Source organism: Protopterus annectens, chromosome 7.part0, assembly GCF_019279795.1.
Source record: "Protopterus annectens isolate FY-2018-M chromosome 7.part0, PAN1.0, whole genome shotgun sequence".
NCBI classification, from domain to species: domain Eukaryota; kingdom Metazoa; phylum Chordata; order Ceratodontiformes; family Protopteridae; genus Protopterus; species Protopterus annectens.
Genome location: NC_056739.1, coordinates 1,050,322,458 through 1,050,337,601, shown reverse-complemented (window position 1 = coordinate 1,050,337,601; position 15,144 = coordinate 1,050,322,458). Strand labels below are relative to the sequence as shown.

The window sequence follows — 15,144 nt, the reverse complement described above, 5'->3', positions numbered from 1 at the left end:
TTTGAATTAAAGTGCACAGTCATAGAATTATGGCAGGCGAGAAATCAAGAAATATTGTAGGTGTTTGTACAGTGTTTTGGTGAATTGGCATTGGATATATTCTGGGGGAAAGAATCTTGGAACTAGTTGGGTTAACAAAAGTATATAGAGATACATATCTGTGTAATGAGTTATGTATCTGTACATGAAGTAATGCTCAGTGTAACAGGTAAATTATTATTTGCATTTGCATGCAAAATTAAAATGGTTTGAAGCATTTCGAATGAAGATAAGGGTTAATATTGTATAGTGCATTTAGGTAGTCATCCTGCATGTGCCATTAGTGTTACATGGCGCTTGTAAGCTTTATTATTTAGTGGGCAAGAAAATTATATATAATGTTGTACATGTTTATAGAGAAAGTGTCATTCAGGAAAGAGTGAGTGGTGGTGGTATATGTTGTTAATGTTTTATTAGTGATGTGAATAGAAAATTGCATATGGTTATCTTTATGAGGATTACAAGTTTGAACAAGGTTTAGGAAATAACATGGCCTGTTTTCTTTTATATAAATGTATGTCATCCTATGGCTTAAGTGATAAGCTTGTTTACACCTTTATTGAATTATCAGCTAGAATCTCTTATTTCCTAAAGACTGAAAGCTGACAATTTTTGAGTGATAGTTTAGTTTTAGATTTTGGAACTACATCTATGATTAGCTGACAAAACTTTGAAATAAAAGTTTATACATATGTATGTTTTTTTTTTCCCTGTACTTCTTTGCCTCTGCTGTCTGTGGTCTGTCAATCAGCAGCCACTTCCATGGCCATTTGGCCCATTCATTTTCCCATCACTGGGGCAAGAGTCAGCCAGGAGGGGCCATCATTCAGATAGTCATCAGGTGTGATTTGAGATTTTCTCATTTTCAGTTTTTCCTTCCCTGTCTCTCCCCCTGCCTTCTTCTCTCTGTCTCATACATGCGCACACACACACACACACACACACACACACACACACACACACACACACACACACTCTATATGAGGTGCACAATGGGACGACAGCAGAGGCCATCTCTTCACTTAAAAAGGGGGCATTCCCTCCAGGCATTCCTGCCCCCCCAACCACCACCATCCCCCCAAAGTACAGGCAGTGAGCTTCCCAAGCTGCACCAGGACATTTGCACCAACCATTGCTCCTTGAATGCATCACGACCCCAAGCTCCACCAGGACATTTGCACCAACCATTGCTCCTTGAATGCATCATGACCCCAAGCTCCACCAGGACATTTGCACCAACCATTGCTCCTTGAATGCATCACGACCCCAAGCTCCACCAGGACATTTGCACCAACCATTGCTCCTTGAATGCATCACGACCCCTCCCTCCATATGACCGAGATGAGCAGGCTCCCATTCAAACCCATCCCTTGCTTTTTGGCTTCCTTAAGGTCAGGAGACACTAGTCAAATCATGGTCACCTGAGGACTGAGTCAAGACTCTGTCCTCAGCACCCTAAAAGCAGACAGTGATTTAGTTTTAATGTTCACTGCAACAGGCAACTGTCAGTGTTATCAGTCTGCACAGGCACAGTACTGACAGATCAGGTAAACCCGGTGGTGTGCACAAGTAAGAATTCCATTAAATTGAACTCTAAAGGCTACAAAAATGGGGAAGAACTGTTTTTGAGCTGTGGGTAAAGAAATGCAGTACAAGTACTGTGTATTAAAGTGGATGGCTGTCGAGTGGTGGTTGGGATTATGTCGAGCAGTAGTGTCATGAACAAGTGTTATGGTTGGAATGGGAGGTGGAGCACTACTAGTAAGGGCAGGTATTGTAATAGAAAGAAGGATAAGGGAAATGCCAAATGTCAGTCTGGTAGGAGCTTGAAGGATGTCACCAATACTGTAGTTGGGAACACAGAGTGCAGCAGCAGAATACCTATGTATGTCATCGGCTAGCACCAAGGAAAACCTCCTGAAAGAATGTAGTAAAGAGATCTTATGGGTTTAAATATATAATGTTGTGTACCTTTTAAGTGGAAAAGTGTAATTGGCGTGTAGGAGAGGTTGGGCAGCCTGTAATTGTAGAACTGGGTGTGGTAGGTCAACTGGAGTGCAGAATGGGTGAAGAGCAAAGTGGGCCATACCACATTCATCAGTGGGAACTGGTCAGTCTCTGTATGCACAGCATTCTGTAACCCATGTAGCGTGACGATGTGCAAGGGTAAGATAAAACTTAAATGATTACAATTAATATGTTGAGAATGCAGCAAAACCATTTACCTTCAAAGATATGGCCAGAATTATTTAAAAAGATAAGCACAGCAGCAGTATACAAGTGTTAACTGGAGGGTAGCCAGGATAATAATAAATTAAGCCAGGGCTTGTAGCAGTGGTAATCTGGCTCCCTACACAATTCAAAAATTACACTGCTGCAGTGGCAACAGCTGCCTGCTTAGCATTAGAAGTGAAATGGACTACCCAAGAGAGATGCAGTGGACTTGAGGCTGGCTCAAACTGGAGCAGTCTTTGTCAAAAAAAAAAAAAAAGATCCCTGGCTTTAGTGAGGCTGCAAGGGGTGATTTTAAGTTGTCATAACAGCTGTAGTTCAGCTGCGGCTAGTGAGAGGAGCACAGTCTGTATTAGAAAGGATGACTGACATAAATGAGTACACAAGGAGCAGTTTAAGATGCCATGCTAGAGACCCAGTGCAGCTGGGACATGTCCACATTACAAATCACTGCTACTGCTTGGGAGTAATGTCTTGTGCCACCTAAAAGTATAGTCTAATGTCAGTGCCAAGTCATGATTATAAGTGGTTTGTGGCTGTTTTTGTCAGTAATTGTGATCTGAATAATACCACAATTGATGAATAATAGTCAGTGTAGGTTTGTTTGTCTTAGAACATTTGATAATATATTAGAGACTGCAGTGGTGATGATTGCACAAAAGGTGCAGAAACCATTGATTTTAGTAAGTAGAAATGATGAAAAGGCCCATGATTGAGGGGAATGGTATTACTCAACATAGCTGCTGTTAGAATCTGTTTCATTTAACAAAGGATGTATTTTAGTCAATTGTTTTACGCTTTAAGTTGTACTTGTATGTTTATGTAAATATTGTATATAAAATTGTCTCTGTCATTTGATTACTTGTATTTTTACTTTGCTTGACAAATGTTTTAGTAGTAATTGTTTCAGTACCTGTCCAGCCTAAGACTGAAACTGGACTGTTGTTATTGCTGTACACCAGTTAACAAATAGAAATAACGTAAATATTGTCAGATTTTGATGAGATGATGAAAATCATTTACTTAAAACCAAAGGCTAGAATTAAAATACATGCATTTTTTTCAGTGGGAATGAAACATTTTGGGGCAGTGGAGAAGATTACCTATTGTTACTGATATATTTTGCCTTATATATTGAGCCTTTGGTTATGTGGATTAGATATGAATTAAAAGATTATAAAGTGAAGCAGGGAGAGTTAAAAATCTCATTGTCTGTGGATGATGTACTAGTATATCTAGCTGACACAAATAAGGATATAGGTAGGTTATTCTTGATGCTGTATAAGTATGGAAAATGTGTTGTTATTAGTTAGGTAAATTAAATGAGCCATAGCACATTACTTACTGGAATGACAAAAATGTTAAGCATTTGCGGATTTGGTTAGGGAGCATGTTAACAGTTTATTTTATTCTACGTTTGTTGACCAGGGTAGTCTGACTGAACATAATAGCACTCTGACAAGCTTATAAATTAAAATTAAAGAGTGCACAAGGTTGGAGACATACATGTTATGCAATCATCACAAAAAATAAAGACATTCTATAGGGTACTTGATTAAACAATGCACATATTATGATTTTCTACATATTGTATATAGTTTTTGCAGTAGATTGTGGATACAGAACTTTCCTTGCATGGAAGGAAAAGCAAGTTATGTATATGCCAGACAATAAAAAGGAAGTGTATTTTTCAATACAAGACAAACGACTTCTGTATATACTAGACGCTAAACAGGATTTTTTTTTTGTTCACAACAGTATTTTATGAGTTTGTTACCAAATGAAATTTCCAAGCATAATTCATTTGTTTCTTTCCAAGTAAAATATATATATTTTTAAGGCTCAAAATATAACCATGGATGTGCATGTAAAATTTACCCGGGGAAAGATGTTGACAAATCCAGGAAAGTATTAGCTGTTGTTTGAGTTGTAATTTAAAAATATTGTGGTTCTCTAATTTGCTTAAGGGTAGAAGGTATTTGGTTCCAGATCTTGGAAACATAGATAGAGCAGAGTGCATCCTCTGCAGTGTTTAGAGATTTGATGATTGGATAGTAGTGATTTATCCATGAATCTTGAATGTCTTGTTGGATTATAAGGCTGGATTAAGCATTTGAGGGTTGGGCATTTGTTAGGTTTATATTAAATTATGTATGATTTAGAAGCTGGGATTGGTGCATCAGGTTGAGTAGTTTGACCCAGTTTAACATTTTGAGGGCATGGCAGTGGTGAGTGTGGTAAGAAGAGTTTGCAGCAAATTTTGCAATTCTGTTGTAGCACTGTTCAGGTTTTGTTTTATAGAGTACTGGTAGGTTTATGAAGGTCTGTTATGTATATAGTAGGGTGGGTAATAGGATGTATATGAGGTATAGTTTTGCTCTGTACAACAGACCTAGCTTTTGGTGTGTATTATTAATTATTGTTTGGATGTGTGGACCAAATTTCAAACTGTCATCTGTAGTGTCACCAAAAAGTATAGTGTGGGGACCAGCTCTATCTTGGTATTGTTAGAGGAATTAATGTTAAAGTGGTGCTTGTTTTGAGAGTAAGGTTTGGGAGTAAAGAGAAGAGGTTTGGTTTTGTTAAGGTTCAATAGGTGGTAAGAATTGCTTAGCCAGTTTTCTATTGAAGTGAAGGCTTCTTCAGTAGTTTGTTGTAAATTGTTCAAGGTTGGGGCAGAGCAAATCAAGGCTGAATCGTCTGTATACTGTAATACACTACATTAGCATGTATGTCTGCCCAACTGTGGATCCTTGTGGAACACCAACTTTGACTGGCAGGAAAAAGTAATATTTTGTTTGCCGTTTCACAGGTTGGTATCTGTCTGACAAATAACTGTTAAACCAGAAGAGACAGGATAGTGAAAGGCCAAGGGGGAAAAATTTGCAATAAAAGTTGGTGTGAGACACTATCAGAAGCTTTAGATAGGTCAAGAAATAGAGAAGAGACCAGGTTCCTGGAGTTTCTATTCATATTGATGGTATTGGTGAATTTTAATAGAATTTTGGTGGTCCTGTGGTTAGGTCAAAAAGCATGCTGAGTAGGAGAAGTGGTTAGGTCAAAAAGCATGCTGAGTAGGAGAAAGTTATTAGTAATACAATAGTCTAGTAGTTGTTTTTTGGGTATACTTCTCAAGAACTTTGGATACGGGGAGTAATATTACGATAGGTCTGTAGTTGGCGAGGTCATTTGAAGAGGCTGCTTTGTGAAGCAGGACTATTTAGGCCTCTGGAAGAATGTGGGAACATGATGTTTAGTGATGGATCTGTTGAAGATCAGATCAAACAAATATTTTTGGAGCTGGGCCACAGAGTACTAACAATGCATTTCTTTGTTTTGCCTTTGTTGCATGTATTTTTTTTTTTTTTTTACAGTAAGGAATTTGCTGTATTTACATTTATATTTGGGAAGGAGGTATATTCCAAGGTAGCATAGTACAGGCTGAGGTGCATCTGTTATTATACAGTGATGATGTAATGTGGAAGGTACTGATTATATTGTTGAGAAGACTGAATAGGTATGCCTTTTGGGTGTTGTGTTAGAGGAAGGTTGTAACGTGATGATATGAGAAGAAAGAGGTTTGAAATGCTGAAGAGATAGGAAAACAGTGGTAGTCTGAGAACAGCTGAAATGGAATGACTACTGGTGTAGCTGGGCATAGGCGTAACATAGGTTACAATGTTTCTGCAAAGAGAATATGAAGACCTGATTGTGGCTGTACATATTGGGATAACAGACTTGTTGAAAAGGACACCACCATGTATTGCTGTACTGTTACTGGGCATTGGAGGGGAGGAGTGGAGTTGGGTCAGCTTTTTGAGATGGGTTAGGCATGTGTACATAAGGTGACTTTTGATGCCTGAATATTCTACAGAGTAATGTTTCAGAATATTTTTCGTGGAAGTGGCTTCATAAATATTTTTGTTCAAACCTCCAACAATGTGCATCTACACGTGGGGGTATCTTCCGTAACCACTAAGGTTTACAAAGTGTACTCAGTATATGGGAACATATTTTTGATCTTGTTTGAGTGTAGCAACATTTAAAGATAAAAAAGTAAAAAAAATGAGACCACTGGTAGCAGTTTAATAAATACCTTTATAACTGAATCACATTATTTTCCATCTACATTTGTGATTCCATTATTCTATTTTTTATGAGTGATAATTAGCACATTTAATAATTCAAACAAAAGAATGTACGCATTACTAAATAACGTTACTGGGCTAGGATACAAACATTAACTGTAATCTAAAGGAAAGTGCAGTACTTTTTGATAATAGTAGCTAATAAAACAATTGCACAAGGATAGAATTCTGAAGCTGAGCAGTTAATGATGCAACAATTCTATATAAAATAGAACTTGGAGAATTTGTAGCAAAGAGTATTTTGGCAAAAGAATGTTTCTAAATAGTTACCTTTGAAAATGCACAGAAAAACAGTTGAGGATTGAAATATGTTGCTGATAAATGATCGTTTGACAGCTGACATGGCAAGGACCTTTGAGTAAGAAATTTGTCTTTTTTATTGTAGTATTTTGAGAAAATGTGTTAACAGTGGAAGGTGTCAGAGGGAGCATCAGTTATTGTAATGATCTAAACAAGAATGAAATGTGTACATTTTTTCTGTTTTTGAAATTATTGTTCTAATGTTCTTGGGATTTGTTTTTAGTTCTTATTTTGTGTTCTAAGATCAACAAATTAAGGCTTTTTTTAAAGGTATATATTTATATGTCCTTATAAACATGTTTGGGTGTCAAATCTTCATTGTTTTTCTTGATTTGCAGAACATGTGATCATTCAGTGGTTGGGGGTGAGGAAGCAGATTCAGGAGCTACATGTGCTGTCGTAGTTTGGCACATCACATCATGGCATGTACCTGCAGAAAGTGTGTACAGCCCAGGCTTGAGTGCTTCCAAGAAAAATATGCTGAATGGGGGGGGAGACAATCACAGACTCACCGGGAAGGGTCCCATCATAGATCCATCCATCCTCAACCCCTTTTCCCATTTTTGCATATGGGGTCGGGATGTCACTTCAGCAGTGACAATTATCTAGAGCCAAGGTTTACACCATCGGGTGGCTAGCCCTGCCACAGTAGCTGTTCATACTACACACTTGCACACACTGTAACACCTAGAACCAATTTAGGGTGTTCAATCTACCTGCTGCATGACTTTGGAATGTGGGAGGAAAAACTGATGTTATTTTTTTTGTCCTACAGCTTGAGGATTGTGATTCTTAAAGTGTAAACCTGACCATGTTACTAATCCAGCAATGAGTGCTGAGCACATTACTCTTAGATTTAGGATACAGTATGTATCTAGAGTCAACATTTGAGTTTTTTGTCATGCATGAAAATCAGCTGTTCAATTGTTTCTCATTTTTAGATTTAAAATCATCTGTACCCTGAAATGGTTATGAAATTCATTATTGCATATTATGTGAAACAAACCTGTTTTTTGTTCTCTCATTACAGCTAAGGTTCCGTTCCCATTGACACTCAGATTTAAACCTATGCTACAGCAGGGAATTGAACTCCTTTCCTTGGATGCCTCTTGGTATGACTTTGTAAACATTTCTGCAGTTTTCTAGTTGCATGCACAAACTGACTGCCTCCCTTTGAAAATCAGAGTTAAATGCTTTTGTTTTCTGTAACTTGATGCAGGTATTGAACTTTTTCTGCCTGTTTATTCCACATTGTGTGTGTATCTTAAATATACATAGTACCTATTTAAACATATATTTATATGTATTTATATGCATACATGTGATCATCTCATAGCAGCTGCTTTGGCTGGATGCTTTCTCTCTGGAGCCTGCATGTACTTTCTGATTCAGTTTTCTAAGGGTGATCTAAATTGCCCGCAGGTGTGTGCGCGTGTGTGTGCGTGTGTGTGTCTGCGTGTGTGTGCGTGTGTGAAAATGTGTGTGTGTGTGTCAGTGTCAGAGAAACCAATTTGTAAAGAATGCCAGGTAATTTACTTTAATTCCATAGTAAACTTCCTGAATTTCATTGGTTGACTATTATAGTCGGGCGGCACAGTGGTGCAGCGGTTAACATTGTCGCCTCACAGCAAGAGGTTCTCCGGTTCGATTCTCGGCTGGGGTGCCTTCTGTGTGGAGTTTGCATGTTCTCCCTGTGTTCGCGTGGGTTTCCTCCGGGTACTCCGGTTTCCTCCCACATTCCAAAGACATGCATTTGGAGCATTTCTCCCCGGGCCTCCGCTGAAAACAGGATCTGTGGAACCTAGTCAGACATTCCCGGTCAACAAATGTTAAATAAATAAAAAATAAAAAATAAATAGTGGGAGATGGCTCAACAGCATTGACAATATATATGTGTAGTGTGTGTATGTATGTATGTATCTATGTGTATCTATAGATATATGTGTGTGTGTTTATATATACACGTGTATGTGTGTGATATACACAGATGTATATGTTGTGTGTGTGTGTGTGTGTGTGTGTATATACACACACACACACACACACACACACACACACACACACACACACACACACACACACAGCTGTGTGGCATAATGGTGAAAACCTCTACATCACAGAACCAGGTTCTGTCCTGACCCTATTCATAGTCTGTGTTGAGTACTAATGTTCTCTAGGGTCTGTGACACCTCCCAAAAACATGTCTGGTGTTTCCACTTCATGGAAAGAAAGCACTGGCTTCAGACTCGGGCCATCCAGCTGGACATGAGAGGGCAGCCTACACCAGGCACTCAAAGACTAAGAAGAATCACTGTCAGCAGTAGCAGAACAAACTCCAGTTGGTGCCTTTTGGGAGGGAAGAGACATGTGGGCCATCTGCTTTAGGCTTCAACTATGATACATAGTATCCTCTATGTGGAGCCTGTCAGATCCAGCTATTCAGCGATGTAGAAACAACTGGCTTTAAGTGATTTGGTCATGTCGACTAATAGCATAAAAAAATACAATAGTGGTTTGCCAGCGCTACATGGGTTAAAAAAAAACCCTATGCCGGAGATCCATGCTAATGGTGGGAGGGATCTGTCCATCCCTTTGGTCAGCATGTGCCTGCCATAAAGTCTAACAGCCCTTGGTCAGTAAGTTACTGGCTGGACAGCATCCATTTGCAAAGAATGAGTAGCCTAGGATAGCTCTGTTGAAACAAAGCTGAATAATAAAACAAGCAACCTGCCAAAAATGAACTAAGGATTGATTCGTTCAATACAGGTTCACTGATTGTATTGTTTCTGATCCTCCTGTCAACCTGGTCCATTCCCCTTGGTAGCCTGGATTTTAACCTCTTTAAGAATAGGTATCTTTAACACAGTATGTAGAAACAAATGGCATTCTGTATTCTACATTACACATTTTAATATTAGGAACAAGTTTAATTTTACCCTCCAGTTTGTAATCAATCCAGATTACAGTAGGCCAGTGTGTAGATGCATTAGTGCTGGTCATCTTTTAACTGCCAGATTAGAGGAGTAGAATTACATAAATATTAATGTGGTACAGTAGGATTTACTTTAACTCAGGGGTGTTGCTCTTTGTGGCGGGACAAAAGGTAAGGATTGTACATTTGCCAACAACAACTCCGAACACAGGAAAAAGGTAAAATAAAATACAGTACAACAAACCAGCATCCAAAAGAAACAATAAAAGATTTATTAATCTCAAAAATCCGCACCAAATCACATTTTTTATACAATACAAATAACCACTCAGCAAAATTAAGTAATTATTCAAGTACACAATTAAACAATTGAAAATTATATTAAGACTTTCCAACTGAATCCCTATGTTAATCCTCATAGGGTCTAAAGTATCATATTTTAAAATAAGAAGTGCTTCTTTATACAGAAGCTTCTTTTTAACATCAACAAATTTACTATATTTTTCTACCCTTTCTAAAATTGTACCCTGTAGGCCTTTTGGATCACCATTATGATGTTGGAAAAAATGTTGTGCCAGAAGGCTTTCAAGTTTCCTATTCTTTATGCCTCTAATATGTTCCAACGCAACTTGAAAGCCCTTTTACTTTCCCCTATGTAAAACATGTCACATGGACATTTCAAAACATAAACTATACATTCTGTACTACAATAAAATCTTTTCAGTGCATTAAATCTTTGTCCAGTTATATACTCAAAGTACAAACTGTATATCTACATGAAACCCATTTACCATAGGGGAAGGTCCCCCTTTGTACAGGAACCTTGTACAGTTTATTATTTGGAATCACATATTTACTATGCACAGGCCTGACTTTGATACTTCTACCCCTCTTAAACGAAAACACTGGAGACGTACATAACTCCGTAAACTCCTTAAATTTAAAAGGTAATTCCAGTGTTGGTAAGGTAATTAAAGGTTGTACATTATTCATCCCAGCCTCCTCCTATAGCAGATATTAGAAATCTAGGACAGGCGCTGCCTGCTAAGTCAGCTGCATGTTACTATTGCAGTCTTTTCTGTAGGAAAACATGTACAATGGGATCTCACTGCTGCAAGCCAACTGATCTGAATTTTTGTAATGTCTTTCCTCAGTGTCAGATATGCCCTACTATTATGACCTGATTCATACTGAAAGTGTATAATGAAAAGAGAGATAGTTACATGGCACCCACTTACATTAACCACATAGCTAAGTAGACAACGTGAGCACCCACTCCATAAATCAGCTGCACAGTGGGATAATTACATGCAAGTACTGGTATACTGTACCATGCAGGTATAACTCGCCTACATATACAATGCTTAGAGAATTGAGTTACACATGCAAATAGACTTTGAACCACAAAGAGGGTGCAGTAGTAAAACACACCTGACATGTAGCCAGTGCCTTTGAGCAAATGTACAAGAACAATGAGGGGGATTGTACACTTATGGAGCAGAGCAGCTATACTTACAGGAATGCAGGTTAACAGGCTGATGCTTGTCCTGGCTGTAGACACAGGAACCATTTCAAGTAAATATTTGTTTCCTTCCTCCTGTCATTCTCCAAACCCATGCATCAGACCGTAGTCAGCCTTCACCTTCTCTTCTCACCCTGTACCATACCTCTCAACTGTCCCTAAATTTGAAGTATATCCCTAATTTTGCCTCATTTTTGTCCTGCTATTTATAACATTTTTGATTTTCTAGAAAACAAGTGAGGATTGCAGTCTTGTCAGTAAGGCTGGACATTAGAGCATTATACTTCTTATTGTTAAAGTGCACATTGATGCAAAATCTGTTGCTCTGTTAAACCATTTAAATGAATTATAGCATTTAAAGCTCTTCTTGATTTTGGTCCTTTGTCATTCCCCCACTGTTATTTTGGCATTTATCCAGAATTCTTAAGCAAAGAAGTTGACATGCGAGTAGGACAGAATTTTTATCTGGTTTTAATTACGTTAACATGTAGAAAGACAGTAGAATGCCACTAGTTATTTTTTCCTTTCTCACACTCTGGCTATACTTGTACATGAAAATGACAAATAATGCTAAGTACTGATTGATGACTGGCTTGTTTCACATATGGGTCTATATTATAATAGCGAAAATCCTTTTAAGCGAATGTGAAAACAGCGACATGTATTGCGCGAACTGCGATTATGCCGAACGTACTAAACTGCGAAATTCAAAAAGTCGAAGTGTCATGGTTGGCCCGTCTGCGGTACAGCTCCGTAAAGTAAGTGTGCGATAGTGATGGACCTTAGGGTTAGGGTGCGGGTTAAGGTAAGTGCATCGATAGGTAATGTATGTAAGGTTTAGTGTAGGGTTAGAATTAGGGTTTTGTTAAATGTATGAGTGTGGATTATTTGTTTTGTTTTGGTATATTGCTGTAGGGTAAGTGTGCGATAGTTATGGACCTTAGGGTTAGGGTGCAGGTTAAGGTAAGTGCATAGATAGTAATGTATGCAAGGTTTAGTGTAGGGTTAGAAGTAGGGTTTTGGTTAGTGTATATATGTATGTTTGTATGTATGTATGTGGTTTATTTATTTTGTTTGGGTAGGCAGTATGTAGTGGGAGGTGGAGTTGGCCGACTATGGGGATTCGACTTTTTGTATTTCGCAGTTTAGTACGTTCGGCATATTTGTGGTTCCCGCAATACGTGTCGGTGTTTTCGCATTCGACAAACAATAAAAGTGTTGAATATACTCAAATCCACGAAAAAAGCACAGCAAGCAGGCACGGAGAACCACCTGGGAGCAGCCAACACCACAATAAGGCAAACGAACCCAATAGCCAAATAGCAGGACCGTACTCCTCGTTGAACAAAAAATCTTTTATTAACGTTACAACACTGGAATCACGTTTTCGTTGGCAGACCAACTTCATCAGATACAGCCTGTTACACTCCACGCATTTTATACCATTCGATCCTTGATTAAAAAATTAATTAATTAATGGGTTGATTGATTGAACAACTTTCTTAAAGCAAAACTTTTGCCAACCTATTGGGCTCACTTATAAATGTAAATATACATAAAAAGCAATCATTTAAACCAATGTTTCACTTAAAGATATTTTTTAAAAATACACATGTATATAAATACAATTTAAATACGAAATGGAATTTTAAAAACCCGAAACAAGGACATATTTCATAACCTATAAACCACATGTCAAATAACCTGTAAATTTCTACTAATTGGTAAAAACTAATCTTGATTTTAAAAAAATTACGTAAATAAGTTTAAAACTTTTTTATAACTTTTTTATATATATTTACAAATAATATTGAACTTATATAGATAAGTTGATTTTGTTTTCGCATTCGCTTAAAAGGATTTTCGCTAATATAATATAGACCCTCACATATGCAACAACAGAAATTGGAATGCCACTTTTTTTACTTTACCAAAACAAGTAAAGCCTTGGAATACATACTTACATCAAAGAGTGAATGGTCTACTATTCCAAAGAACTGAAGTGAATGGAACAAAGTGGTTCTTTCTTCTCTTATTGTGGACTGTGCACCATTATCTTCACACATGGCACGTCCCATTAAAAAAAAAATGGACTATTACACAGAAAAGGTTTTCATTCTTCATCACTGATGAAGTCCGAATCTGAGGATACTCTACTGCATATACTAGACTTTGGATCCAGCTCTTAAGCTGCTCCCTCTACCTGTGATGCTCCACTCCATCTCCACTGCCTCTGATCTCATTTGTCACCATCGTGGTTAGACGTAGGTTCCGCTCTTGAGCATTGTAAGCTGTATTTTTTCTTGTAATATTTATTGTAATATTTACTAGTTTATTTGTATAAGTCTTCTGAAATCTTGTAGTTTTTTTTTATGTCTTTCTCCTTCCTCTTAGTTTTGCTGGCATTAGGATTTTTCCCATACCCTTTTCTTAACTTTGTATTTTGCTTTCAGTAGTCTTCATGCACTTGTTGGTACCTGTTACTTTACCTTTAGGTATTCTGTTGTATACCACAGCTGGTATTTTTCTCTTTTTTTTTTGGGGGGGGGGCTGTTTTTTTGTAAGAAAGTAAGTAAGCAAAGAAGTTGTTGTTTATACTGTTACTGTTGTGAACTTGTTTTTTTCCTTAACTCTGTGTTATTCTCCTTGGCCATATTGGAGAAATCAACTGGATTTAAAAAGTGCACTTCTTGTGGGCATACGATCCCAAATTCAAATGCCCACTAGAAGTGTGTTTATTGTCTAGGACTAGATCATCTTAATATGGCCTGTTCTGTTTGTGCTACCTTTAATCCCAGAACATTATCAGACAGGCACATTAAACTGATAATGTTCTTGGATTAAAGGTAGCACAAATGTAACAGAACGTTATCAGACAGGCACATTAAACTGATTCTAAGAGGGTTACTTCCTGGTTTTCTGGGGGTCAAAGTCCCTCTAAAACATCCAAATCCATTTCTTTGGATGTCAGGAAGAGATCTTTAAAGTCCCCCCAAGGGCTTCCTCAGAGTCACTGGAAAAAAATTAGAAATACTTCAGACCCGACCTCCTCAGATCTGAAACCACTTTGCGCTGCCCCCAGATCCAAAGCCTTCATCGGATCCAAAAGGTTCGGCTCATGTCATCATATCTCCTTTACCGTCTACTTCTTTGAATCCTAAGTCCTTGGATCTAAGAACTAGTTTGGTCTGTAGAAGCCATACATCAGAGTACATATTAAAACCTGTTTCCCCTTCTCTGCCTACTCAACTTTTTCAGACTCCAAAGAAACACTTTCGACCCCCTTCCATGGCGTATAATAGGTTTCCAGAAGTCTGTCAGAGGTGGATGTGAATAGGATGATGCATAAATTCCTCAGAGCTCTGATGCAGATGGCAGTCCTTCCAGCTCTGTCCCCTACTTGATCCATGAGTACACCTATGACGTCCATTGTTTCTCCATCTCTGATCCTAACTGTGGTTTCAAAGTCCCAGGATCCGAGATATCAAGAGTTTCAGCATTGGATCCAAGGATAGTTCCTACCTCCACTCCAATGATTTCCCTGACTAGCTGCACTCCAATACTCTCAGATCACAGCAGGTCTCGGTGTTGTGCTGTAGGTGCTGGATCCAAGGGGTTGGGTTCAGCTCCATTTTTGTTGGATCCATCCCTTCCTCTGGGTGCCTCGGCCCTGGACAGCTTGGATCCAATTTTCCCCTTAAGGCTGTGATCCAGGAGGTGGCACCTACCTGCCTTCATCGGGATCTTCTGCTCTGAGGAGGGGGGGGTATGGGTTTCCCCTGGGTCTTCAGCATTGAAGGTAGTAGAAAGGGCCTTCTGTCTTATTAGGGAACTGTCACCTCATGTCTAGGATCCTATTCCCTTCCTCTCATTGGCTTCAAACTCCGAGTCCATCAGACCTACTCCACAGGGACAGCCAAGTCTAGTTAGTCTCCAGATGGTTCCACTAGAGGAACTCCTCCTTTCTTCAG

The 15,144-nt window shown here is 38.5% G+C and overlaps 1 protein-coding gene across 1 annotated transcript in view; it reads left to right on the top strand.

Moving 5' to 3' along the window:
• Positions 1-15,144, top strand: part of EMC3 (ER membrane protein complex subunit 3) — a 140,943-nt gene that overhangs the window by 32,398 nt on the left and 93,401 nt on the right. The window contains exon 6 of the mRNA XM_044077598.1: positions 7,750-7,831. Coding sequence (XP_043933533.1) covers positions 7,750-7,831 — 82 coding nt within the window. The remainder of the gene's footprint in view (positions 1-7,749; positions 7,832-15,144) is intronic.